General features: G+C 45.9%; 2 protein-coding genes, 1 long non-coding RNA gene and 2 other non-coding genes across 8 annotated transcripts in view; 2 read left to right on the top strand and 3 right to left on the bottom strand.

Annotated features, from left to right (window-relative positions):
* LOC111097445 overlaps window positions 1-8866 on the top strand; it is a 52363-nt gene extending 43497 nt beyond the window's left edge. The window contains exon 4 of the long non-coding RNA XR_005364713.1: window positions 7706-8866. This is a non-coding gene — a long non-coding RNA (uncharacterized LOC111097445). The remainder of the gene's footprint in view (window positions 1-7705) is intronic.
* Window positions 1-18631, bottom strand: part of FAM222B (family with sequence similarity 222 member B) — an 83821-nt gene extending 65190 nt beyond the window's left edge. The window contains exon 1 of one of the 4 annotated variants that reach the window (XM_038548281.1): window positions 18316-18631. The gene's annotated coding sequence lies outside the window, so the exon portion shown is untranslated. Of the gene's footprint in view, window positions 1-9666; window positions 9747-9871; window positions 10020-18315 lie in introns of those variants that run through there. The other 3 variants (XM_038548276.1, XM_038548278.1, XM_038548282.1) reach the window with 3 other exon arrangements.
* A 70-nt stretch (window positions 18632-18701) lies between these two features.
* Window positions 18702-23407, top strand: ERAL1 (Era like 12S mitochondrial rRNA chaperone 1). Its single transcript, XM_038548287.1, has 10 exons — window positions 18702-19026; window positions 19946-20073; window positions 20187-20264; window positions 20628-20674; window positions 21298-21359; window positions 21509-21621; window positions 21713-21961; window positions 22309-22458; window positions 22585-22665; window positions 22821-23407. Exons 1-10 carry the CDS (start codon window positions 18744-18746, stop codon window positions 22941-22943), a joined length of 1314 nt encoding a protein of 437 aa, XP_038404215.1. The 5' UTR covers window positions 18702-18743; the 3' UTR covers window positions 22944-23407.
* Window positions 23408-23536: 129 nt separating this feature from the next.
* Window positions 23537-23605, bottom strand: MIR451 (microRNA mir-451). The gene has a single exon (NR_049459.1). It is a non-coding gene; the product is annotated as a microRNA mir-451 (primary transcript).
* A 103-nt stretch (window positions 23606-23708) lies between these two features.
* Window positions 23709-23768, bottom strand: MIR144 (microRNA mir-144). The gene has a single exon (NR_049384.1). It is a non-coding gene; the product is annotated as a microRNA mir-144 (primary transcript).
* Between the last annotated feature and the right edge of the window lie 4032 nt (window positions 23769-27800).

A 27800-nucleotide genomic window follows, 5' to 3' on the forward strand; every position in this document is an offset into this window, starting at 1 on the left:
GGTTCAAAATTGTCCTATGGTCTGCTGAGGCTCTAGTTCATAAAAAAACATCTAGTTTCCAATCAGAGGCATTCAGTGGAATAGACTCCTTTCCCTCCTATATTTATAACTGATGGTGGAAAAAGGAGTTTTCAGGGTAGCTGGCTGGATCAGTCGGTAGAGCATGAGTCTCTTGATCTCAGGGTCATGACTTCAAGCTCCACATTGGGTGTGGAGCCTACTTAAGGAAGGGGAAGGGAAGGAAAAGGGAAAGGAGGGGCACCTGGGTAGCTCAGGGGTTAAGCATCTATCTGCCTTTGGCTCAGGTCGTGGTTCCCAGGGTCCTGGGATAAAGTCCCGCATCGGGCTCCTGTTGAGGAGCCTGCTTCTCTCTCTGCCTGTGTCTCTTTTTTTTTTTTTTTTTTAAAGATTTTATTTATTTATTCATGATAGTCACACAGAGAGAGACAGAGAGAGGCAGAGACACAGGCAGAGGGAGAAGCAGGCTCCATGCAGGGAGCCCGACGTGGGATTCGATCCCGGGTCTCCAGGATCACGCCCGGGGCCAAAGGCAGGCGCCAAACCGCTGCGCCACCCAGGGATCCCTCTGCCTGTGTCTCTAATGAACAAATAAATAAAAGCTTAAAAAAAGGGGGGGGGGCGGGGGGAGAAAATTTCACTGGGGAGCCCAGCTAGATTAGTTGGTAGAGCAGCATGCAACTCCATCTTGGGGTCATGGGTTCAAGCCCCATGTTGGGTGGGTGTAGAAATTACTTAAATGAATAAATAAATGGGGCACCCGGGTGGTTCAGTGGTTGAGCATCTGCCTTCCTCTCAGGTCATGAACCAGGGGTCTTAGGATTGAGTCCCAAATCAGGCTCTTTAAAGGGAGCCTGCTTCTCCCTCTGCCTCTGTGTCTCTCATGGGTAAAAAATAAAATAAAAAAAATTTTAAATTTTTAAAAAGATTTTATTTATTTATTCATGAGAGAGAGAGAGAGAGAGAGAGAGAGGCAGAGACACAGGCAGAGTCGGAGAAACAGGCTCCAAGCAGGGAGCCCGACGCGGGACTCGATCCCAGGTCTCCAGGATCATGCCCTGGGCTGAGGGCGGCGCTAAACAGCTGAGCCACGGGGGCTGCCCTATTTTTTAATTTTTTTATTGTAGTTCGATTTGCCAACACATAGTATAACACCCAGTACTCATCCCATCAAGTGCCCATCACCCAGTCACTCCATACCCCCGCCCACCTCCCCTTACACTACCCCTTCTTTTCCCAGACTTAGGAGTCTCTCATGTTTTGTCACCCTCTCTAATTTTTCCCACTCATTTTCCCTCCTTTCCCCTATAATTCCTTTAAATTAAAACTTAAAAAAATGGAAAAATAAGGAAAAGTATTAGCACTGTCTGAATTACTACCATAGAAAAGATACTTAGTACCACATTCCCATAATGCCAATCCCTCCAGATGATGTGAATGAATAGCATACAAAGCAGCTGGAACACAGACTCACAGGGTAATCACATTGACTTTAACTATTATTTATAGTCTAATGATATCTAGATCTAGATCTGTATCTCCACTCTAAACCTTTCTACTAAACTCAAGACCCAAATATGTAGAAGTTTGTTTTTTTAAGATTTTATTTATTCATGAGACACAGAGAGAGAGAGAGAGAGAGGCAGAGACACAGGCAGAGGGAGAAGCAGGCTCCATGCAGGGAGCCCGATGCGGGACTCGATCCCGGGGCTCCAGGATCATGCCCTGGGCCGAAGGCAGGCCCAAACCAGGGATCCCCAAATATCCAGAAGTTTATTGGACATTTGCTCCTGGATTTTCCTGACACCTCAAATCTAATATACCTAAATCAAATTCATTTTCCCTCAAATGTAACACTGTCTTACCCCTGTATTACCTACCTTAGTTAATGACCTCGCCATTCATTTAGTTGCTCAAGCAAGCAAATTCAAATCCATCTTTGACGACTCCTTCTCCCTTACACATTCCCCAACATAATAAAGTCAGTAAGATCCTTCTGGTCAGTCTCCTAAAAAGCTCTTTAACCTGTTTACAATTCACCATTACCACTGTAATTGAGATCTTTAAGATATCTAAAGTGATCATCACACCAAGTCTCATAACCAATTAGTCTCCCTGCAGCCAATTTCACCCTTTAAAATCTAACTTCCACACTGCTAACAGTGTTACTTTTCTTAAACAGTGATCTGAATGTGTTCCTTACCTGACTAAAAACTCTCCTGTAACTCCCTAGCATCTACAAAACAAAATTCAGACCCCTCACCAAGGCCATTCACAATCTGGTATCTTTCACCTCACTTCATTCCATTCCATCCTCATGCTCCATGATCTAGCCACATTAAACCACTGGCCCACAGGTCCATACTCCTATACCTCAGCGCCCTTATGCAAGCTGTTCTCTGTATTTTGAAACACTATCCTCTCTAATCCTTTTTTTGTTGAAGCAGCCAAATTGTATTCATCCTCTAAAACCCAACTAACCCTGAGGTGCCTGGGCGGCTCAGTCTATTGAGCACCTGACTCTTGGTTTCGCCTCAGGTCATGATCTCAAGGTCTTGAAACTGAACCCTGCACAGGGTTCCCCACTCAGCATGGAGTCTGCTTGAGATTCCCATAAAGCTCCCTCTCCTTCTGCCCTTCCCATGCTTTCTCTCTCAAATAAATAAACAAGTAAATCTCTAAAAATTAAACAAATAAATAAGACCCAACTCGGGACGCCTGGGTGGCTCAGCGGTTAAGCGTCTGCCTTCAGCTCAGGGAATGATCCTGGTGTCCTGGGATCGAGTCCTGCATCGGGCTCCCTGAACGGAGCCTGCTTCTCCTCCCTCTGCCTATGTCTCTGCCTCTCTCTCTGTGTCTCTTGTGGATAAATAAATAAAATCTTAAAAGATAATAATAATAAGACCCAAGTCTTTCTCTAGGAAGCTTTTTTCAACCATCCCATCCTCCCACCAGTGGTCCCACAGTACTTAGTGCAAATCTCTAGGATAGCACTTACTATGCTAATTCATAATCATTTATGCATTAGTCTCTAATTAAAATGTGCGCTCTTGGGGTGCCTGGCTGGCTCAGTTGGTAGAACATGTGAGTAGATCTCAGGGTTGTGAGTTTGAGCCCCAGATTGTATGTAGAGATTACTAAAGAAAATAAACAGGGGGCCCTAGGTGTTGCAGTCAGTTAAGCATTGGACTCTTAGTTTCAGCTCAGATCATGATCTTGGAGTGGAGAGATAGAGCCTGGGTAGGACTTTGCACTCAGTGCAGAGTCAGGACACATTCTCCCTCTGCCTCTTCCCTACTGCATGCTCGCTCGCTCTCTCTCTCTCTCAAATAATCTTTTTAAATTAAATAAACACACACATTAATTAACCAATTAAAATATATTTTTTAAAACGTGTGCTTTTTAGGGGCACCTGCCTGGCTCAGTTGGTAGAGCATGCGAGGCTTGATCTTGGTTGTCATGAGTTCAAGCCCCACGATGAGTCTCTAAGATTCATCCTTACAAACAAGAATTATTCATATTTTTAATTCCAGTGCCAGCACAATGCCTAACACACAGTAGACACTTAAATGTCTGCTGAATTTGATTGCTGAAAGGATCAATTCCAACATTTTTTAATGAGACCAGAGACCGGGATCCCTGGGTGGCGCAGCGGTTTAACGCCTGCCTTTGGCCCAGGGCGTGATCCTGGAGACCCGGGATCGAATCCCACGTCGGGCTCCCGGTGCATGGAGCCTGCTTCTCCCTCTGCCTATGTCTCTGCCTCTCTCTCTCTCTCTCTGTGACTATTATAAATAAATTTTTAAAAATTATTTTTTAATTTTTAAAAAGAGAGACCAGAGACCAAAAAGCTTAAGACATTCAAACCTGGTTTTGGTTTACTGGTGAAAAGAAAAGACACCACACAAATTCATGCTATTTCTACTTTTTCATATTTTTCCCTACTAGCTTCAGGGTTAGTAGCCAGAAACTTAGTAACTAAGTTTATTAAACCACTCTTTAAATGACCTATATTTTCCCAAGAAACAGTACAATACAATGCTATACTAAACCACCATTTTATAACTGAACCTTAAATCTGGTAACTTATTGCCCTCCTTGTATTAAATGCATTTTTAAGGGTACCTGAGTGATTCAGTTAAGTATATGACTCTTGGTCTCAGTTCAGGTCTTGATCCATGTAGTGAGTTTAAGCCCCACATTGGGCTCCACACTGGGCACGAAGCCTACTTCATTTATTTTTATTTAAGATTTTTTTTTAATTTAAGATTTTATTTATTTATTCATGAGAGACAGAGAGAGAGAAAGAGAGAGAGGCAGAGACATAGGCAGAGGGAGAAGCAGGCTCCACGCAAGGAGCCTGATGCAGGGCTCGATCCCGGGATCACGACCAGAGCCGGAGGCAGACACCCAACCGCTGAGTCACACAGGTGTCCCAAAGCCTACTTTTAAAATAAATAAATAAATAAATAAATAAATGCATTTTTAGGGGCACCTACCTGGCTCGGATGGAAGGGCATGTGATTCCTGGCCTTGGGGTCATGAGTTTGAGCCCCATACTGGGGTACAGATACTACTTAAATAAATAAAACTTTTTTTTAATAAATAAAACTTTAAAAAATATATAAAATAAAAATAAATGCATTTTTTAAAAGATTTTATTTTTTTTACTAAAGATTTTATTTATTTATTCATGATAGACATAGAGAGAGAGAGAGAGGCAGAGAAACAGGCAGAGGGAGAAGCAGGCTCCATGCAGGGAGCCCGATGTGGGACCCGATCCTGGGTCTCCAGGATCAGGCCCTAGGCTGAAGGTGGTGCTAAACCGCTGAGCCACCAGGGTTGCCCTAACTTTTTGAGACAGAGATAGCACAAGCAGGGAGAAGGGGAGAAGGAGAACCAGACTCCCTACTGAGCAAGGAGCCCTACAGTACAGGGCTGGATCCCAGAATCATGACCTGAGTCAAAGGCAGATGCTTAACCAACAGTCACTCAGGTCCCCCCTAAATGCATTTTTAATAAAGAAAATTTAGCATTTTTCCTCTTGAGTTGTATCTCCTATCACTCTAAGCTACAAAGCTCTAAAAGGGGCATAATCAAAAAAAAATAAAATAAATTTTTAAAAAGAGGGCATAATCGAGACTTGATAGACAGAAAGACAGAAATAGATATTAAACACTTCTCTGCTGAGAAAGCATTCACCTCTCATCATTAGTACAGTGACTTCACACTTATCCCCACTCTGGTCAGCTGTGAAGCTTCAACCCTACCCCTGGCCACTTTGCTTCTCACACTACTCTCACTTCCCACTTTATTATATTAGTATCATCTTTTTAGAGTTCCTATTACATTTTAGGAGTTGAAACCCAAGAATCAGGCTCAGTGTCTTCTGAAAATGTTCTAAGCTTCCTGTCCTGCTCTGCTGCATTATACAATGCTACTCTGCCAAAGTCTTAGCTCATTTCCTCCACCTTCTTGTCCTGATATGGTGGTACACATCAATCATGCCCTCTCCCTTTCCATTTTCAGACTTTACTCTCTGCTTGGAATGCCCTATCTACCTTGTCCATCTATCAGCATCACACAGGTTATGCAAGGGGCCTTTACTGACAATACCTGCACCCAGACTTCCATCAACTCTCACAAGTTGTACCTCCCTCTAGTAGAGCACATACTGTATTTCATCAATTCTAAGACATACTGTTCTTCCCACATTTCTTTAAAAACAGGATATATCTTACAACTGATGGCATGCCAGTCTCATTAGCAGCATTTCTTTCTTTCTTGTTAAAGTAACTGTGAGCTTTACAACCTGACACCACAGATTTGATGAAATAAGGTATTAGATTCTGTAGCAATTACTTTATATACTTCTTTTTCCTCCACTAAACTGTAAATTGAGAGAGCAAGGGCTACATTATAAACATCTCCGACCAGCATAGATTTAAGCACTCAACAAATACTAGTTAGATAGCATTTATTCAGCATTTGCTAAGTATTAAGTACTATCCTAAGCATTTTATTTGTACTAATACATTTAACCCTCAAAACAACCCATGCAGTAAGTACAGTTATTACAGATGGAGAAACTGAGGTTAAGAAACAGAGGTAAACTCATTCAAAGATTCACAAAGTTGCAGAAGATTTGAACTCACGTTTGTGGATTATGATTTATACTGCTGGTTATCATTTTTCCATTCAGCAAATATTTTTTATTTAAGATTTATTTGCTTATTTGGGCAGCCCCAGTGGCGCAGCGGTTTGGCGCCGCCTGCAGCTCAGGGCGTGATCCTGGAGACCCTGGATTAAGTCCCACATCAGGCTCTCTGCATGGAGCCTGCTTCTCTCTCTGCCTGTGTCTCTGCCTCTCACTCTCTCTCTGTGTCTCTGTAAATAAATAAATAAAATCTTAAAAAAAAAAAAAAAGATTTATTTGCTTATCTGAGAGAGAGAAAGCACACTTAAGACAACTGGGGGAGGGGTAGAGGAAAAGAATCTGAAACAGATTCCCCATCAAGTACCAGCCCAACATGGGCTGGATCTCACGATCCTGAAATCCTGACCTGAGCCAAAATCAGAGTCAAACGCTTAACTAACCAAGCCTCCCAGGCAGGGCCCCCATTCAGTAAATATTTAAAGAGCAATTATTCTAGGGCCACTATGTACTGTGCTAAACACTGGTAAGCAAAACTGGGTCCTCAGAAGGCTACTCTGAATCATATATCCATTCTTGAATCCTTCACCCTCCAAACACCAGAATAACCTACAAATTCACTAAGTTAAATCTCTTTCCTCTTTACTTTTCCTTTTTAATGTCTTCCCTTATAACCCTCCCTTAAAGTTTTTAGCACTCTATCAAGAACCAAACATGACAAAAAACAACAAAAAAACCTTTGTGCTCAATTATTAGCAGCTGTGAAAGTATCACAAAGGACAATTCAGTTTAGGAATGGGTGGCAAGATCAAAAGGGCTCTAAAGGAACAAAGGTTCTGTTCACAAGCAAATATTCAAAGTAAAAAAAGAGGTAAAAATACTATAATTTTGTTATTTCTTAACATCATAATTTTGTTTTTAAATAGACTATTTTAAAAAGTTTTCCCCTGGGGCACCTGAGTGGCAGTTCAGTTGGTTAAGGATCCCACATTTGATCTCAGGGTTGTAACTTCAAGTTCCAAGTTGGGCACTGTAGTGGGTGTAGAGCTTGCTTTTTTTTTTTTTTTTTTTTTAGAGCTTGCTTAATTAATTAATTAGTTAATTAATTAAATCCCAAGGCATGAGATTTTTTTAATTACTAATTTTATCAGAATAAAAATGAGTTAGTAACCATTAATTCCTTTTTAGCCCTTGCTTTCTCAGAAACTTATGAAAAGTCCTGACATTCCCACTTTGTTTTTATTGTTGTTAGAATATTTTACTTATTTAAAGATTTGAAAGAGAGAGAGCATGCACATGCACAAGCGCGAGCAGCAGTGGCAGAGAGGGAGAGAAAGAATTCCAAGCAGACTCCATGCTGAGCACGGAGTTTGATGCAGGCTCCATCTCAGGACCCTGAGATCATGACCTGAGCTGAAACCAAGAGTCCAACGCTTAACTGTGCCACCCAGGCACCCTTTACTTCCCCACTTATGACAGACTGCTCACATAACAGGTAATCAAAGCACTGACCATGCCCTTTCTCTCCCGCAGGGGAAGATTCTATTTGGTTCATCTACTACATAAAAATAACCAAAAATAGGAAAAAAAGAATAGAAAGGACAGGAAATTCTCTTCACAGCTGAACAAACCTCTATCATTTTAACATAACACAGACGGCATTATGGAATTATTTGAACCAATGGAAATTTCCAGTAGAGGGAAAAATACATTACCAAAATTAAAAACAAATATCCAATTACTAAAATAAAATAGGACAGCGAGGCCAGCTCTAACATTTTATACCTCTATTTCATCTTCTGTGTGGGAGTCAAAAACAGAATAAATTTGTATTCTGTAAAAGACCAATGAAAAGAGTAACAAGTGCTTTCGTTTTTAAATTATCCTTTAAAAAAAGAAGAATCGATGTTATGGATAATTACCAGAGAACCAAGGAACTACAGCAAAAACTTAAAGATAACCTATCACTGTGCATTTCCAGGAAAAAGCGGTAAAACAAGTTTTACCAGATGGAGAAGTTAAAGACACCTGGGGTTCATTTCCCCCATTCCTATAAAATAATTCACCGTTCTTATCTGAGAATCTTTAAGGATCTAGTACAGCCACTCCCCTACCTTTGCTCAGATGAAAGACAAATCACTCACTAATTTCCAAAAGGCCTCTCCATTTCAAGCTTTCAATCAATCTTCATAGCCAGCAAAAGCTGAAGCATCCGTCTCCTTCTGTCCTTCTGAAAGAAGTTTCATCTCTTTCAAAAGCAGTGGCTAGAAAGCCATTTTCTCTCTCTAGAAGCACAAGGTTTAACTCTGTCCTCTGCTTTGTCTATCCTAAATAACAACAAGAATAACAACAAAGCCTCATGAGTGCTCCTTCAGCCTCGCAGAAAAGAACCAGCCACCTTCTGGCTCTCGCACAGCTGCTTCTGTCTTTCTCTGAAAGACACTCCACCCTGGAGGTTCCACAGGCAGAATAACAAAAAGTGGAGCTGAAAAAGCTGCTATATGCTTATCTGACCTCCAAAATAGAGACAGGGCCCTCAAGCAACCAGAAACTCCCTAGCAAAAGAAAACTTTTTTTACAGTTTAAAAATAACAAATTGTATTTGCACATCCCCCTTTGTGCAGCCCTCCCAGCTTGTCTCAAACTAGTTGTCTCAACTCATAATAAAGCACATTAATACCAACTGTGTTATAAGACAAGGAACATGAGTAAGCTATGTTCTGAAAGCATTTAACAGATTGGCCCCTCCATTCTCTATTTCCTTCCTCTTGAGTAAGGAGCTACACACCATTTGTAAAAATGCCCAAGAGTATTTTTCCTACACAAGTCTGATGGCTAATTAGTCACATCACAAACTGGTATTTTTGCACATGATCCACCGTGCCTACGTAGAACGCACATATGTGCCTACTGAGGTTTTACAAACAATATGCTTCGCCTTGACAAAGAAATCAATCATTCTACTAATGACGGCAAGGTCTAAAATCCAGTAATATCGTGGTAATGTAGTACCATCGGCATAGTATCTACAATTTACAATCTTCATCAACAATCTCAAGCACATACATGATGCTTGCAATAGCCCACTGAAGCACCCCACATGTTTAGAGGTTCAGAAAGGTTAAGTGGGACCGGCCCAAGGTTATATCTATCAGCCTTATCAATGGTGGACGTGGTTTCGAGCCTGTCAGACTCTAAGCCCCCTAGCTTTTTCCCCTAGATCCCTCCCAGCTTTAAACAGAGGGCTCCCGACTCCCATCCTCCACCCAGAAAAGCCCATGACTCCGGGCGACCGGCCCTTCCCTGCCTGGATCAGAGTTAGCTTCTTCTGCTCCAGCAGGGCTTTCATCCTCCACCACCCTCCCCCCGCGACCATTCTCTGAAAGAAGCGGAAAGGGAGAGGCGACCGAAAGCTCCTGGGGGAAGGGATGATGACAAACGGGGAAGCGCGGGACACTGCCCTGCCGAGGGCTCCCTCCCTCTGCAGCACTCACCTCCTTCCCTCCGCCAAGCTGTCCGGCCCCGGCGCGGGCGATCCGGCCACCTATGCCCCAAATTCTCCCATCATCACCTCAAACTGTCCCTCCCCCACGCCCCTTCGCCTCCGACAGAGCCCCTCCCGCTCCGAAGTCGAGGTATCCTTCCACCAGGCCACCCCTCTTCTCTCTCGGCGTCCACCCCTCTTCCACCATCACTCACTGTCGGTGACTGGGCCCGGCCCTCATGGCTGCTCCGTAGCCGCCCGCCGCCGCCACCGCTGCTCCACGCCCCGGCCCCTCAGTAGCCGCCGCCGCCGTCGGGACTCGCCGGGAGCCGCTCATGCGCCTGCGCAGCCTGGAGTGCCGGGGCCCTCTACAGACTCCCGCGCCTGCGCAGCCCGCGCCGAGGCGTCTTCTTCAGTGCCTGATGCCCTGGACAGCCCCCACCACCACCACCACCACCACCACCACCACCACCTCGGGTCTCAGGTGGATATGGCCGCTGGCCTCGAGGACTTGTTAGGCTTACAGGCTTTGGCGGCTGACCCTAGGTCCAAGGCCTCTGGATTATCTTGCCTATGTTTACTAAGTGCCTGGGCCGAGATGCCCATAAGGAGCCATAGACATAATGACACTTTTAAGATTCTGGATCCTACTTACACTTAAAGCTCTGAATGCAGGTGCTCTGAGGTGACTGATAACGAACTTGGATATCTTTCAAGAAGACGATCACATCTAGAATGCATTGGGGCTAATTGTGTAAGAAGCAACTTTGACATCCCATTATACACTACTGGCCAGGAACTGAGTGCTCCGAAGCCCCGAGCATCTTGTCAAGGAGGTGACTGCATTTAAACTTCTTTGGGACACTGTTAAATTCAGTCTGTCTATCAAGCGAATACTGTGTATTGGACAAAGATGTTCTAGGCATCTCATATCTGCTGCCATCAAGGAATTTGCAGGCTAGTAGTCCCCTACTTTCCAGCTCTCACTATGAAGCCTGGTCCTTGTGCAAATTGGTAAACAAAAACTAGACCTTTAGCCCAGGGAGACCCAACCATCAGCCCCTAGACCATTGTGCTGCCTTGGCATAGCCAAACAATAGATGAGGCTTAATTGAGTCTTGGGAATTCAACAATACAGACTTAACAGCTGAGGGCAATGCACTGCAGTAGAAGAGAAGAGGAGATACAGGACTAAACTTTCTCCATATTACCATGATCCCCATCTCATATCTAGCCCAGTCTTACCTCTACAGTTCAGAATTTGGAGAGAGAGGGACCAAGATATAATACAAGGCAAATGAAGTTCAAGGAGGAGAAGGGATGTCAGGGAGTAGTTCCATTCTTTCTGTGAAAGGTGTTAGAGAAAGCACAAAGCAAAAGAAAGCAACTTATAGAGAAAGCAAAAGCTACTCTTGATCTCAGGATCTGATATGAATGTTTAAACTCCTAATCTAAGGCTAAGGAGGGATGTCTGGGTGGCTCAGCAGTTGAACACCTGCCTTTGGCTCAGGGCATGGATTCCGTCCAAGGATGGAGTCCGCATCCGGCTCCCTGCATGGAGCCTGCTTCTCCCTCTGCCTACCTCTCTGCCTTTCTCTGTGGCTCTCATGAATAAATAAATAAATAAATAAATAAATAAATAAATAAATAAATAAATAAATAAATAAAAACATATTTTAAAAAAGACTAAGGAAATTTTTCCCTCATTTTGAAAAGAAGCCAGAATAGGCCCTACAGTAAAGTTCGAGAATGCTGAAAATGGAGTGTCATTTATATTACTAATTACAGATTACTAATTAAAAATGCAGATGGGGTGCCTGGGTTGTGCAGTCGATTAAGCATCTGACTGACTCTTAGTTTTGGTGCAATTCGTGATCTCAGGAGGCATGAGATCAAGCCCAGTTTGGGGTTACACGCTCAGCACAAAGCTTGAGATTCTTTCTCCCTCTCTCTCTGCTCCTCCTGCTTGTTTTCTTCTCTCTCTCTCTCTAAAATAAATATTTTTTAAAATGCATATAATGGAATGCTCAAGTCACTAAGAAGTGAAAGGTTATTCCCTGTAGCACCTAGGAACCTGAGGATTTTTTACTCATCAGATACATGTGACTTTTACATACATAGCTATATGTTACTGTGGGAAAATAATGTATAGATTAGCATAATTCAGTCCCCAGAAAAGCAAATCTACACAAAATTGCACACTTCATGTATGAACTGCCTCCCACCTCTTGACATATATAGAGTAAAATACAATTGCTGACAGAGTAGGGTGGTAGGGCCCAGGACCAATCCCAGAAGCTAGCGCCTGACTTGGAAGAGTTGTCATTACTTGCAAAAGTATTATGCTTTGGAATGAGAGCACATTTGGCACCATGGGGAAATTGAAGAGCCAGAAAGAGGAATAATTAATATTGACACTATGTTCTGATGAATGGATGTATAAAAAAAAAAGGCCAAAAGCTGACCCCGAAACTTCCAGGAACCCTACTTTCCTAACTCTACCACCACATGCAATCAGTCCTCTGCTGGAATCTACATGATGATGATACAGCTTCTTTTTAAAAAAGTTTATTTATTTATTTAAGTAATCTTTATACCCAGTGTAGGGCTCAAACTCATGACCCCAAGATCAAGAGTCACACATTCATCTGACTGAGCCATCCAGGTGCCCTGGCAGCATATCTTCTTATATATGAATCATACGGGTTTCCTGAACCATTTCCCTATTTGAATTTCTTTTTTTAATATAGATTTATTTTTAAGTTTATTTTTAAGTAATCTCTATGCCCAAAGTGAGGCTCAAACTCACAACCCCAAGATCAAGAGTCCTATGCTCTTTTTTCTATTATTTTATTTATTTATTCATGAGAGACACAGAGAGAGAGGGGGGGGCAGAGACACAGACAGAGAGAAAAGCAGGCCCCATGCAGGGAGCCTGACGTGGGACTCCCAGGTCTCCAGGATCACACCCCGGGGTGAAGGCAGCTCTAAACCGCTCAGCCACCAGGGCTGCCCCTCTTATTCTCTTTAGACTGAGCCAGCCAGGCGCCCCATCTCCTTGAATTGCTTACCAAGGGCAGAATAGCAGTTTTTTTTTTTCCTGCCAAGTATCGACTCACTATATCTAACGATAATCATTCAGAGAAGCACCTCTATTCCATTTTCAGACCATATGATTTGAACAGAGCACAGAAATTAGACCCAAGTCATTCAGCATGTAACATTCTCTAAGCTACAATGATTGTTTCAGGAATGGACATGTAGCCAAGTCAGAACCAAAATACACATGGAGAATTTTTCCTTTGGGGAAATCTGTTGCTTTTTCCAACTAAAACTGAATGTAAGATGTAAAATCTGGAGATGCTGCAGCCATGTCAACACCACAAAGGTAGAGCCAATCTATAGAAAGATATATTCAATCTATAGAAAGATCCTGAACAAAAATTTATTGAGTACACATTATGTGTTAGAAAATATTGTTGGTGTAGAAGATACAGCAGTGAACAATATATATTGTCCTTGTCCTCAGAGAACTTACAGTCTAGTAGAGGATATATAATAATAAACACTTGAATGACATTTACTATATGTCAAGGACTGTTCTAAGTCCTTTATGCATATCAGTTCTTTTCATCATCACAACAACCCTATCCCTATTTTATAGATAAGTAAATTTAAGAAGAGAGAAGTTACTTGCCTCGGATCACACAGTAAATAATGGAGCTGAGAATGAAATTCTGGATATCTGGCTCTATAATCTTTCTACTCAAATACTATATTATAAACTGCCTTATCATAGGAGGAAAAAAGATCCTAAGAGAATTAACCAGTCATGGAAGGAGTGACCTAAGGAGAGACCTGGAAGTGAGAAAGAATACCGGGCAATTGGAAGACTGAAAAAATTTCAATTGAGCTGAAAAAAGAGGAACGACAAGAGATAAGACTAGTGGAGATGCCTGCCTGGCTCAGTGCAAAGAGGATGCAGCTCTTGATCTTGGGGTCCTGAGTTTGAGCCCCATGTTGGGAGTAAAGATTACTAAAAATAAATAAACTTAAGAAGAGAGAGCGAGAGAGAAGTCTGGTAAAGTAAGCCACTGCCACATTAGTTTATACTTTATTCTGAGGGCAGTGAAGCAAGGGAGTGACTTGTTCAGATTGGGGCCATGAGCGGTTGGTAAGACTGTGAAGACTCTTCACAATGCTCTGATAGTATTTCAGGCACTGCAATAGGATTGCTGCAGGTAGTGAGAAATGCTTTGAGGAGGTGACATTTAAGCTGAGACCCGAAGAACATAGAAGGCAGAAATAGCAGATAAAGGCCCTAAGGCAGGGCAGCCCCGGTGGCGCAGCGGTTTAGCTCCGCCTGCAGCCCAGGGCGTGATCCTGGAGACCTGGATGAGTCCACGTCGGGCTCTCTGCATGGAGCCTGCTTCTCCCTCTGCCTATATTTCTGTGCCTCTCTCTGTGTGTGTGTCTCTATGAATAAGTAAATTTAAATTTTTTTTAAAAAGGCCCTGAGGCAGAAATGAGCTCAGTATATTCGAGAGATGGAAAGAAAGCTAGTGTACTGGACTCCTTGGGAGTAGAAGGAGGGCTCAAGGACATTGGATAAGTCTAGTGGTAATAGTTAGGCATTGGAGGGTTTTAATCATATCCTTCCATTTTTATCCCCTTAAATCTCTACAATCCATCTCTGTCCACCATCTTTGCTGCTATTTTAGTGAGAAACACACAGTGACATCTAGTTGAAAAAGGACTTCCAGATCAGGAAGTTTTGGGTTTTTGTTTTTCAAATGGAAGAGATTAAGCATTTTATCTTTTTTATTTTTTATTTTTATTTATTTTTTTTATTTTTTATTTATTTATGATAGTCACACACAGAGAGAGAGAGGCAGGCAGAGACACAGGCAGAGGGAGAAGCAGGCTCCATGCACCGGGAGCCTGATGTGGGATTTGATCCCGGGTCTCCAGGATCGCGCCCTGGGCAAAAGGCAGGCGCCAAACCGCTGCGCCACCCAGGGATCCCGCATTTTATCTTTTTTAAAGATTTTATTTATTTATTCATGAGAAACACACACACACACACACACACACACAGAAGCATATAGACACAGGCAGATGCATATAGACACAGGCAGAGGGAAAAGCAGGCTCCATGCAGGGAGCCTGATGTGGGACTTGATCCCAGGTGTCCAGGATCACACTCCAGGCTGCAGGCAGAGCTAAACCACTGCGCCACCAGGGCTGCCCCTTTTCTTTATTTTTTAAAAAAGATGTATTTATTTGAGAGAGAGAGCACGTGCAAGTAGGTGGGGGGTGAGTAGGGACAGACGAACTGAGAGAAACTCAAGCAGACTCTGAGTGCGGAGCTGGAGGCAGAGCTCAATCCCACAACCCCAAGATCATGACCTGAGCCGAAATCCAGTCTGACACTGGGACTCCTGAATGGCTCAGCCGTTGAGAGTCTTCCTTCAGCTCAGGGTGTGATCCTGGGGTTTGGGATTGAGTTCCACATTGGGCTCCCTGCAGGAAGCCTGCTTCTCCCTCTGCCTATGTCTCTGCCTCTCTCTCTGGGTCTCTCATGAAAAAAATAAATAAGGGATCCCTGGGTGGTGCAGCGGTTTAGCACCTGCCTTTGGTCCAGGGCGTGATCCTGGAGACCCGGGATCAAATCCCACGTCGGGCTCCTGGTGCATGGAGCCTGCTTCTCCCTCTGCCTGTGTCTCTGCCTCTCTCTCTCTCTCTGTGTGTGTGTGACTATCATAAATAAATAAAAATTAAAATAAATAAATAAAATATTTAAAAACAAAAAGTCTGACACTTAACCAACTGAGCCACCCAGGCACCCCTGAGCATTTTTTTAAAAAAGATTTTTATTAATTTGAGGGGTGGGGGTGGGGGAAGGGGCAGAAGGATAAGCAGACTCCCCCATTAAGCAGGGAGCCCAATGTGGTGCTCAATCCCAGGGCCCTGGGATCATGACCTGAAGGCATACACTTCACCAACTGAACCATCCAGGCACCTCAAGATTAAGCATTTTAAAAATAAATGCTGATGAGAGGAATATAGTACAGAGAGAAATTGTCTATATAGAAAAGTAAGAATATCGGGATCCCTGGGTGGTGCAGCGGTTTGGCGCCTGCCTTTGGCCCAGGGCACGATCCCGGAGACCCGGGATCGAATCCCACATCGGGCTCCCGGTGCATGGAGCCTGCTTCTCCCTCTGCCTGTGTCTCTGCCTCTCTCTCTCTCTGTGACTATCATAAATAAATAAATAAATAAATAAATAAATAAGGAAAAAAAAAGAAAAGAAAGAATAATTCATGGAAAAATGTTCCTGAATGGGGTAAAATAATTAGCTTTAAAATAAGGACATTTACTGAGAGCCTCCATTGTTCTAAATCCTCCATTTTTCTAAATCCTAGATTCAAATGGACACGTGATATTAGGTAGATGTGTTTATTATTTTCTTTTTTAAGATTTTATTTATTTATTCATGAGAGACACAGAAAAAGGCAGAGACACAGGGAGAGGGAGAAGCAGGCTCCATGCAGGGAGCCCTTGTGGGACTTAATCCCAGGATCCTGGGATCATGCCCTGAGCTGAAGGCAGATGCTCAACCACTGAGCCACCCAGGCATCCCTGTTTATTATTTTCTTCTTCATTTTACAGGCGATGAAACTGGCACTTGGAGAGTTGAAATAAGTTATCCAAACTCACACAGATAGTAAGTGGCAAGTTGACATATGAGCCCATCAGTCTATTTCATTTGATTAGCCTCTCCTAATCTCATAAAATACAAAATTTCCTCACAATATCCTTTGAGAGAAAATCTCCAGGAAAGAAGAGAATTAACAAAGCACTTTGACACATTTCCTCTAAGTTTTTGTGTTATCCCAGGGATTCTTCCAAGGCGTTATCCGTTGCCACTGCTGTAGTACTTAGCATATGTTCCTTGGATGACTTTGCATTTATTTACTCAAGCTCTTCAACCACTATTTAACCTGAAATTGCCCTTCACCCTAATTATAGTTGAAATGACATTTCACCTAACTGTCCATGGAAGAAGATTCATATTTTTCTGATTGCCAGCTGTCCTGTATTAAGTGGTATTTCTGTTCCTTGGGCACCCATATGCCCAAAGAACATCCAGAATGTCATGTGCCAGAAAGGTTGTTTCTTCTGCTAATAGAGCAGGCAGCCTGAAAGCTGGTGCCTGGTGCGATTTGCAAACCATCGACGCATTTAGCTGCCCAGTCTCTGTCAGTCCTGTGTCACTCAGAACTACTCTGAACACTCAGCCTCTCATTCCCACAAGAGCAGCCCAGTCAGTGGTTCCCACTATCTTTCCAACAAGTTTCCCCTCTCTGTCCTATATCATCAGTTTTCTCCTCTCCCCCTGGTCATTGCCATGAGCAAAAATCACCGTCTTAAAAAAAGAAAAGAAAATCCTTTCTTAACACTTCTCTGCCCCTCTTCTGTTACCACTCCCTTTTGTTCTGCTTCCCCAGATTTTTTTTCCTGGCTTTCTTCAATTACTTCTTTCATTTCTCTCTCCCACTCTCTTCTAAAACATTTCATTCATTTATTTGATAGAACACAAGCAGGGGGGGCAGCAGGCAGAGGGAGAGGAAGAAGCAGGATCCCCGCTGAGCAGAGAGCCCAACATGGGGCTTGACTCCAGGACCCTGGGATCATGACCTCAGCTGAAGGCAGACACTTAACTGACTGAGCCACCCAGGTGCTTTCTCTCTCTTTCTAAGGAAGCTCTCCACCCAACCCAACTTGGGGCTTAAACTCACAAGCCTGAGATCAAGTACTTCATGTTCTACCAACTAAGCCAGCTGGTTTTCCATTTTCCTCTCATTCCCTCTCAAACTCACTCCATTTAGGTTTTCTCTTCTTTTTAAGATTTTATTTATTTATTCATGAGAGACAGAGACAGAGAGTGAGGCAGAGACCTAGGCAGAGGGGGGAGAAGCAGGCTCCAGGCAGGGAGCCCAATGTGGGACTCAATCCCAGGACCCCAGGATCATGCCTTGGGCCAAAGGCAGACGCTCAACCACTGAGCCACCCAGGCCTCCTACTCCATTTAGGTTTTCACCTGGAACATGCTACCTGAACTGATTCTGTCAGGTCACTAGTATCTCTCTGTCTCCCTCTCTCTCTCGACCTCCAGGACACAAAATACTGAGGCAGATTTTTGTCCATTTTCTTCAGTCATACATCCCCAGCACCTGGACACGGCCTGTACATAGCATATGAATAAATCCCCAAGAGTTTGATTGAGAGGCTTCAAAGAATGAATAAAGCTTAAGGCCGCAAAATGACTAAGATGTAAGTTCCGCAGGCCACTAAGGCAATCTGAGGGATTGTAGGTGACTGTGCAGCTTCTCCCTTTAAGACCCTCTTGTTTTTCTTCAGAAAGGAATGTCCTCAGGGAGGAGATCGTAAGGGAGGTTAATAGATGGTAAACTGGGTCTGTGCCCCTGGGGAACACACACCCAGGGAGTACTCCCTACAAGAAGCTCGCATAAAGCAAAGGTGCAGACTGTTAGAGAACGCTGCTGACCAGCTAGGCCAAGCCGGGGGCTGGGGGAGGGAGGTGCTAGGGGAGGGTGTGCAAGCCTGAAACCAGAGAGAACTAAAAGGCCCTTACGGGGACCGGCGGAACAGCACCTGCTCCGGCTCCCACTACCTTTCCTCCTTCGATGCGTCAGTTTCTCCAGCTGGGAGAAGGCAGAAGCTAAGAGAAAGGTTTCTGCGCTTGGCCTCATGGGAGATGTAGTCTCTCAGGAGGCAGGGCTAGAAGGGCCTTTTGCGAAACTCTGACAGGAGAAGAAGGAAACAGGATGTAAATGGGGGTCCAAAACGATCACCATGTCCACACAAACTCTAAATAGACATCTTCCTTTTTCTTAGCTTCGGTCTGTCTCCAGAGCTGTTTCTCCTCCAACCCACTTCCTACGTGCCGTGCGTCCCCGCTCTCTGGGCCAATCTCGCTCTCTCCTGCTCGCTCGCCTTTCCACGGCTCCATCCAACCGCAGGTGCGCGCCTGGTCCGTTCCCGGCGTGCCTTGCGGCCGCAATGGCTGCCGCCAGCCGCCGCTCCGCTCTTCTTCTTCCGACCGTGTTAGGGATCAGGCGGTTGGGCCCCGATGCCGCTAGGGAGTGGGTGGCTCGGCTCTCCTCGCTCTCTGACTGTCCGCGGAGGTGCGTGTCCTGTTGTTCGGGAGCCGCCTTCTCTGGTCCCCGCCTGGCCTCCGCCTCTCGCCGTTATGGCCAGAGCTCAGCCTTGGACCGCTTCCTCGGACTCTCTCAGCACGGCGGTTCGTTGACTTCTCATCCTCCCGCCGTGTCCATGCACAGAGGTAAAGGGCCCAGATAGGCTTGTCCCGGACTGTCACGGTCTTAGCCCTGAAAGTTCCGGGCGGGTCGGGGAAACTCCTCAGTCCCTGGGGTATCATCTCTGGTCCTATATTATGGAAAACGATCTTGAGGCCCCGAGAGAGAGGCAAGCCGTGAAGGATCTCAGAAGAAAGATATACCAGGTTCCAAGAGGGAACCGATGTGGTCACAACCAGAGACGCACGAAAAGAGCAAGCGATTGAAGGGCCACAGGCAAGGCAGAGTTGTCGCTCTCTGCCCTGAGATGGGAAGCAAACTCGACCCAAATAGTGCCCCCATCTATTTGTCAAGAGACTGAATTACACCTAGGAAATAGCTCCTGTTCTTCAAGTAGCATAGACTACACTTTGGTAAGGAGGCTGGACACAAAAACTGGTAATTTTTATGTAGTGTTATAAGAAACTAATACTTAGAAATACTGAGCAAGCTTGCAGAGCCTACATAACACCCTTAGAAGGGTGAGATTGTCCGAGCTGGAGGGATTTCTGGCTGTAACTGATCTGGCTATACTTTCACACACATACACATATTTATCAGATAAAGCACAACTTCCCAGTACGGTTCCACACGGTAATTGTATTAAGTGCCAGGCATTGTGTTTGTTTTTATAAAATTGCCAATTGTCAAAAGAAGGTTTTAAGATAAGTAGGTATTGTTAATATTATCTCCACTTTACATGTGAGAAAACCAAGGAACTTAGAGAACTTGGTAAACTCATATAAACAAATTAATGGACAAACTAAGTCTCAAAGCCAGGTCTCAGCTTCAACCTGATACACTAATCTTGTATTCTTTACTTCCTTTGTGTGTGAGTAGAACTGAGTACCTGACAGGGCATCCAGATTGCACTACCTCTCACTCCCCTCCTGCCCCCACACACAGATGAGCAGGATCTCCTCTTGGTCCATCGTCCTGACATGCCTGAGAACCCTCGAGTCCTACGAGTGGTCCTCCTGGGTGCCCCAAATGCAGGGAAATCAACACTCTCCAACCAGCTGCTGGGCCGGAAGGTATGCTACATCCTTGACCCACCACCCTCCCCTTCATCTCACTTTTTCTGTTTCTTCATGAATTGACCTACAGTGGTCTGGGACCTCACCTAGGATTTCTTTATTTCTGGCAGGTGTTTCCTGTCTCCAAGAAGGTGCACACCACTCGCTGCCAAGCTCTGGGGGTCATCACAGAGGAAGAGGCCCAGGTGGTGGGTAGCCTGCAAAGGAAGTCCAGCAGACTGGGCAGAGGGTGGACTTAGGAGGGTCTCCTTACAGTTCAACTTGAAGAAAATGTTTAGATTAACTGCTTTGAGGGAAGAGGGTCTCCTCTTTTGTTAGGCCTAGTGCAGATCTCTCTCTCCTTTCCCCCCTTTGGCATCTAGTCAGAAAGATTTCATTCCCTCTTTATTCCTTCCCAATCTCCCATATATTCACAGTCATCATCTTTTCTTGGATCTCATCTAGAATTAAAACAAAGGTGGAGGGTAGAAGTCCAGGCTTCTGATGTCAGTGGTGGTCTTTCTTTCACTTGCCCATCTCGGGGGCCGGGCATCTCTCTTTCTTGATTTTAGATTCTGCTTGACACACCTGGCCTCATCAGCCCTGCTAAACAGAAAAGGTAATAGCTGTGGAAACGGGTTTGTAAAGGGCAAGGTGGTAAGGGAGAGGGTGGGGAGATTCCATCGTAGAGGCTGGAAGACCCTCTTATCACACCTTATCCCTCATTAAGAGTATATCAGTCCTGGGGATCCTTGGGTTGCTCAGCGGTTTATTTTTATTTTTTTTTAATTTTTTAATTTTTAATTTTTATTTATTTATGATAGTCACACAGAAAGAGAGAGAGGCAGAGACACAGGCAGAGGGAGAAGCAGGCTCCATGCACTGGGAGCCCGATGTGGGATTCGATCCCGGGTCTCCAGGATCGCGCCCTGGGCCAAAGGCAGGCGCCAAACCGCTGCGCCACCCAGGGATCCCTGCTCAGCGGTTTAGCGCCTGCCTTCGGCCCAGGGCATGATCCTGGAGTCCCGGGATTGGGTCCAACATCGGGCTCTCTGCATGGAGCCTGCTTCTCCCTCTGCCTGTGTCTCTGCCTCTCTCTCTCTCTCTCTCTCTCTCATGAATAAATAAATAAAATCTTAAAAAAAAAAAAAGGCAGGAAGTCAGTATCTTGGACTTTAAAAAAAAAAAAAAAGAGTATATCAGTCCTAAGACCCTTCCTGACCTATGTTTGTATGTCCTCAGGCACCATCTGGAGCTTTCTTTGTTGGAAGATCCATGGAAGAGCATGGAATCTGCTGATCTAGGTTAGACTCATGATGGGAATCTGAACCCCAATTGTTCATGGTAGTTTGGAAGCTGGGGGTTGACCCAGAGCCCCTATCACGGACACTTTTAGGGGGTGGGGAAAGAGTGGTCATATTTTTGTCCTCCTCCCCTCACTGCCTACTTCTAGTTGTGGTTCTGGTGGATGTCTCAGACAAGTGGACTCGGAATCAGCTCAGCCCCCAGGTGCTCCAGTGCTTGACCCAGTTCTCCCAAGTCCCTAGCATCCTTGTCATGAACAAGGTGAGCACCGCCTACCTGAATAAGGAGTCTCCTTTCCTCCATGGTGCCCATCTCACTGACCACACACCTCCTACCCATCCTCCATGTCCAGGTAGATTGTCTGAAACAGAAGTCAGTTCTCCTGGAGCTCACAGCAGCCCTCACTGAAGGTGTGGTCAATGGCAAGAAGCTCAAGATGAGACAGGCCCTTCACTTACAGTCCGACACTCCTCGCCCCAGCCCAACAGCTAAGGGGCCAAACATACAGTCCATGGGAGGCCCTCAGAGGATTGGCTGGCCCCACTTCCGAGAGATCTTCATGTTGTCAGCTCTAAGCCAGGAAGATGTGAAAACACTAAAGGTCAGTTAGCCTTGGTCATAGTGTGGCCTTTCTTTTCTACCATGTGAAGACAAGCCTTAGAGTTCCTCCTGGGGGCAGCCCCGGTGGCGCAGCGGTTTAGCGCTGCCTGCAGCCTGGGGTGTGATCCTGGGGACCCAGGATTGAGTCCCACATCGGGCTTCCTGCATGGAGCCTGCTTCTCCCTCTGCCTGTGTCTCTGCCTCTCTGCTCTCTCTGAATGAATGAATAAATAAATCTTAAAAAAAAAAAAAAAAAAAAAAAAGAGTTCCTCCTGGTAGTGAGAGTGAATAAGAAAGGAAAGTCTTGGTTGGGACTGAACTGCCCACCTACCCTCTTTGTACCCACAGCAATACCTCCTAGCACAGGCCCTGCCAGGACCCTGGGAATACCACAGTGGAGTCCTCACTAGCCAGACGCCTGAGGAAATCTGTGCCAACATCATCCGAGAGAAGCTCCTAGAGCACCTGCCCCAGGAGATGCCCTACAGTGTACAGCAGGTGTGGGCGTGGGCACAATGAAGGGATCTGGGGGCTCTTCACCAGGCACACAACCAAGACAGGATGCCTGGGGCCCAGAGAGGAAGGGATATGGGCCTGTCTGACTAATCATGTCTCCCTGTGCAGAAGACAGTGTTGTGGGAAGAAGGGCCAAGTGGGGAGCTGGTGATCGAACAGAAGCTTCTGGTGTCCAAAGAATCTCATGTGGTAAGTTGGGTTAGGCTTAGAGAAAGGACCAGGGCATTAAGCAGGGGTTCTTCCTCCACTGCTTGGAAGCCCTGAGAGCAGGCTCATGTCCTTCTCTGTTTTGTTTTTGTTTTTGTTTTTGTTTTTTATGTCCTTCTCTGTAATCCCATCCTCAGAGGATCCTGATTGGCCCAAAGGGGCGCTTGATCGCCCAGATTGCACAGGAGGCAGGCCACGACCTCATGGACATCTTCCTCTGTGATGTTCAGCTCCGCCTCTCTGTGAAGCTTCTCCAGTGACCACCCTCTGCTGCCTCTCCCAAGGGTCTGAGCCAGAGCTGCTGGCAGGAGCCACTGACCAGAATGGCCCCTGCCGAGGGCCTCTAGGGACTGGTGGGAGGCATGGACACTGCCCGACGGCTGGCTTGGCCTTGCTGGGTCTGCCTAGCCCCTATTTAGCCATGTCTCCTTTTGGAGGCAGGAACTTAGCTCAGTTCTCAGGTCGTTTCTCTGCCTGGGGCCCTAGCTACTTCAGTCTTGAAGTTGACTCTTTTGTAGGAACAATGCCAACCTGCTTCTAGCTGGCACCGAACCCAGAGTTTCTCCCTGAGTTGCCAGTTTTAGCAGAGAGGTCTTTTTCCTATCCCCTCAGTTCCTCTACCTTAAAGCGATGTGTGAGGACCTGTGGGTCCTAAGTGAGATAGTGCCACTCACCCCATGCCTTTCCCCTTCTCGAATGCTAATAAAAAGACAAGCATGCTGGTTCTCATCTTTATTTCTTTAGCACAGGAAAGTAAAAACTCATTCCCTCACCCCCACACTGTTGTCTGAGCTGGAGTGTCCCTTCCAGTGGTCTGCTCCAGGGTCCCGAGCTGTCTTCTTGGCACGTATTGTGGGTACAGCAAGAGAACCATTACCATTACTAAACTCAGTAATGGTAACGGTTTCCTCGCCATCCCCAAGTGTCTTGGCGGTCAGCAGGCTGGATAGGCTGAGCGGTAAGCCCGGTGGGTTTGCAGCATGCTCTGCCCTCCTCATCTGGCTCCAGAGCTGTGGGGACCCGGACTAGTACATCATCTATACTGTAGTATCTTGTCGCAAACTTACAGTATATGATGATATCCTAGCCAGGGCCCCGCAGCAGGCACAGGGAGCATGGCTTGGAGAGCACTGTGGCAGGGGGAGCCAGGGGCCCACGGCAGAGCAGGACAGGTCAGTACACACAGAGCTCCCCCCTCCCTGCTCCATAGCTCCTGAATCAGCAGTGCCTTGATTGTGTGGTCAGGGGCAGCCCAAGTCAGGTAAGGAAAGAAACTGGCCTGGAAAATCCTGCAGAGTTAGAGTCTGTTGAGATCTCCTGGGGGACCCAGTGCCAGAATTAAACAAGCCAGAGATCACATAATGAGACAGAAGGTTCCCTCTGGTCAGACTGACAAGCAGACAGACAGGCCCAGGAGAGAGCACTTACCTGGAGCTGGAACTGCATGTAGACTGGGGAGGCCTTTAGAGGTAGGGAGGCCCAGACCCTGGCTCTTCACTCAAGCTGCTTGCCTTTTAATCCATAGGCCCCTCCCCTGGGTGGGGCACTTTCCCTGGGTTCTAGAAAGCCCTGCCTCTTAACCCTTTCCCTGCTAGACTAGGGTCACTGGCTCCTCTCCCTGTTAGGCCCTTTCTCACATGAATTTATGGACCTTGCTAAAGCTAGGATCTGCCTTTCACACCTACCCCATGAAGCTGATCATCTATCTGCTGGGCCTGGGAGGAGGAACAGCCTCACCCCATCCTTCAGGGTTTAATTGTTGCCCATGACCCAAGTGGGAGTGGTGGTTATTTTGGTCATGGAATGGCGAAGGTGGTGATAAAAATGATAGTTACAAAAAAAAAAAAAACAAAAAAAATGTTAGTTGAACCTCTATAAAGCAGAAAGGGTCCTGACAGCTGGGTTCTTGGGGCAAGCTCTGCCTTAAACTTCAGTTCCTGGGCCCCTGCCACATGTGTATGTGGAGCCCAAGTTGGGTAGACCTAGGCAGGCCAACTTCTTGCCCACTTCTGCCATGGCAAGCTCCCCTGGGCAGGGAAGGGGGGGAATCCTCTGCTGGGACATATGAGGGCAGGTGAATTCAAGCTCTTCTCGAGAGAGTGTAAGAATGAGTAAGGGGCCTGTTCAAAGCTTAAGCCACTTATATGAGAGCCTAGCAATATTCAGTTCTCTGCCTCTGGAGAAGGTGAGAGTCTTCAAAACAGGGCCTCTGTTATTTTTTTTTATATATATATATTTTTAAAGTATTTTATTTATTCATGAGAATACATAGGAGAGAGAGAGAGGCAGAGACACAGGCAGAGGGAGAAGCAGGCTCCATGCAGGGAGCCCGACATGGGATTCGATCCCGGGTCTCCAGGATCACGCCCTGGGCCGAAAGCAGCGCTAAACCGCTGCCCTTATTATTTATTTTTAAAGATTTATTCATCTGAGGAGAGAGAGCATGTGCCTGTGAGAGGGAGTAGGGGATGGGGGCAGAAGGAGCGGGAGAGAATCTTAAGCAGACTTCCTGCTGAGTGCGAAGCCTGACGTGAGGCTTGATACCATAACCCCAGGATCATGACCTGAGTGGAAACCGAGAGTTGGACACCCAACCTACTGAGCCCCCAAGCACCCCACCTCTGTTATTTTAGATATCCATTCCAAGAGACACATCTGCTTCTGTGCTCCCTCCCCTTCCCCATCCTAGACAGTCTGGTCTGTGTTCTGGGAGACAGTTATACCCCTCCTCTGAAGGAGCAGATGAGACCAAGATGAGTGGGAGGAGAGACCAAACCTACTTTTGATTCCTTGGAGATGTTCTGCTTCTTGCTGCCACAGAATGTCGGCACATGCTCTTCCCTCTGTTTGTTTTGTTTTGTTTTTTTAAGTAATCTCTACAGCCAACATGGGGCTCAAACCTAAAACCCTGAGATCAAAAGTCGGGTTTTGATCTGGCACAGTCTTCCCTCCTTTCTTGTCTAGTTAACTTCTATTCCCTCTTCCTATGTAAGTATCACCTCTGCAGGGAAATCTTTTCTGGCTAGTTAAATCTCCCTGTTATGGGCTCATTCATCTGTGTGATTAATCATTTAGGCAAATAATCACAATGACCTGGTTTATTGGCTGATCATGTCAAATGTCTGACATAGAGCTAAACTCAATATGATGTAGGGGAGAAGAAAAACTTTGACCTGGGGAAGCAGGCAGTTAAAACTATAGCTCTTAGGCAAGTCTTTTTCTCTCAGACCCTTCCTGTTCTTGTAGATGCCATTGTGACAGTCCCCAGTTCAGAGCTGAGCTGGGTGACTAGCTACTCACAAAGCACTCAGCCCAATGAACCAGCCAAGTCCCCCTCGTGGAATATTCTTAAAAGCCGCTCAAGGCATTGAGAGCCCAGATTTAGAAATAAAAGGCCCTGGGGCACCAGGATGGCTCAGTCAGTGGAGCGTGCAACTCTTGACCTCAGGGTTGTAAATTCGAGCCCTACATCAGGTGTGAAGATTACTTAAAAATAAAATCTTGAAGGAAAGGAAAGGGAAGAGAAGGGAAAGGGAGAGGAGGAAAGGAGGGTGCCTGGGTGGCTCAGTTGATTAAGTGTCTGTCTTCAGCTCAGGTCATGATCCGAGAGTCCCAGATTAGAGCCCCTCCGACTCTCTGCTCAATGGGGAGTTTGCATCTCTCTCTGCCCCTCACCCCTCTAGTTCTCTCTCACTCTCTCTTTCGCTCTCTCTCTTTCGCTCTCTCAAATAAGAATCTTAAAAGAAGAAGAAAAGGAAAGGAAGAGTAGGCCCTGAGTGACAATCCCTCATCCCCTGCATAGCTCTGTGACCTTGGAATGAGTGCTCTCAACTTCAGTTTTCCCATATGTACCATGGGAGCAATCCATACCTAGCTCATATGGTGGTGACAGGGTCCTGTGAGTGCTCATCTCAACTTCCCAGGTCAGATCTAACACCTGTGGAACCAATGTCCATTTCCTTCCCTTCCTTCCTCTCTGTCACTCACTAGCTGTGTGACCAGAGGCAAAATTCTTCTCTGAGTTTTGGTGATAACACAGCTCACCAAGTTGTAAGACTTGAGAAATATGGCTGAGAAACCTTTATAAACCCAGGCGCTCTAGCCAGGTGAGAAAATACTGTATGTCTGCTTCTTGCCCCCTTTCCTGTCCTGGAACCTCTCCTGCCACCTCTACTCACCCCACAGATACTTCAAGCTCCTTTACCAGAGTAAAGGCTTCATGTACTAAGGCCAAGATTTGTGCCACTCATTGCCTGGCTTCTGCCTAGAACCTGCTTAGTCCTAGACCAGAGGTGAAAGTGAGCAGAAACCAGGGATCCTGGAGGTAGAAGAGAGCGCTGTCTCGGTCAGCCTGAGATCCTGTGGCTGTGACCCTGGCTGGGGTGGAGGGGGCTGGCACAGAGTCTGAGCCTGGGTGGGGTAGTCTGGAGATCCTGATAAGCAGACTTGGGGCTATCAGGGTGGAGGCTTTTCTGTTTATCAGGAGCCTGCCGGGGCCCCAGTAGGAGCTGAGGACACTTCCCGCCCAGAGTTGTCTCCTGGATGGCAGCCCTGCTATCCCTTTGCCTCCTTAGAGCCCTTTCCGCAAGACCTGTGGAGACCCTGCCCTCTTCCTGGCCAGCACGGGGTTGAGAGGACACAATCCACATCCTCGGACCTGGCCTTGTATTCTAACAACTGTTCCTTTAGCTCAGAAGCTCCGTGGCTCTCCTGAAGCCCGGTGTGGACTGGTCTGGGACCTTAACCTTCTCACGTCTAATTCCAGCCCCTGCCATGCCAGCTTTAGCCCTTGACTCTTACTGTGATCTCCTTTGGTTGAAATTCTTAAACCATATGGTGAATGACAAAGTTAAGGGGGGGTCAGATCTGCAAGAATCCTTCAAAATCATGGAGTTCAAGTAATCCATTTGTGGAGGAGAGGAAACCAAGGCCCAGAGAAGGGGAGCAAATCACCCCCAAAGCCTCAGGGTTCCCATCACCTTTCAGGACCTGGGAACCCATGACCTTAAGAAGAACAGCACAGCAGCAGCAGATACAGATAGACACACATAGCACATGGAACACACACATGTGTGTAGCACACGCGTAATGCCTAAATATACACAGACACACAGAGA

This window comes from Canis lupus, chromosome 9, assembly GCF_011100685.1.
Source record: "Canis lupus familiaris isolate Mischka breed German Shepherd chromosome 9, alternate assembly UU_Cfam_GSD_1.0, whole genome shotgun sequence".
Lineage (NCBI taxonomy): Eukaryota > Metazoa > Chordata > Mammalia > Carnivora > Canidae > Canis > Canis lupus.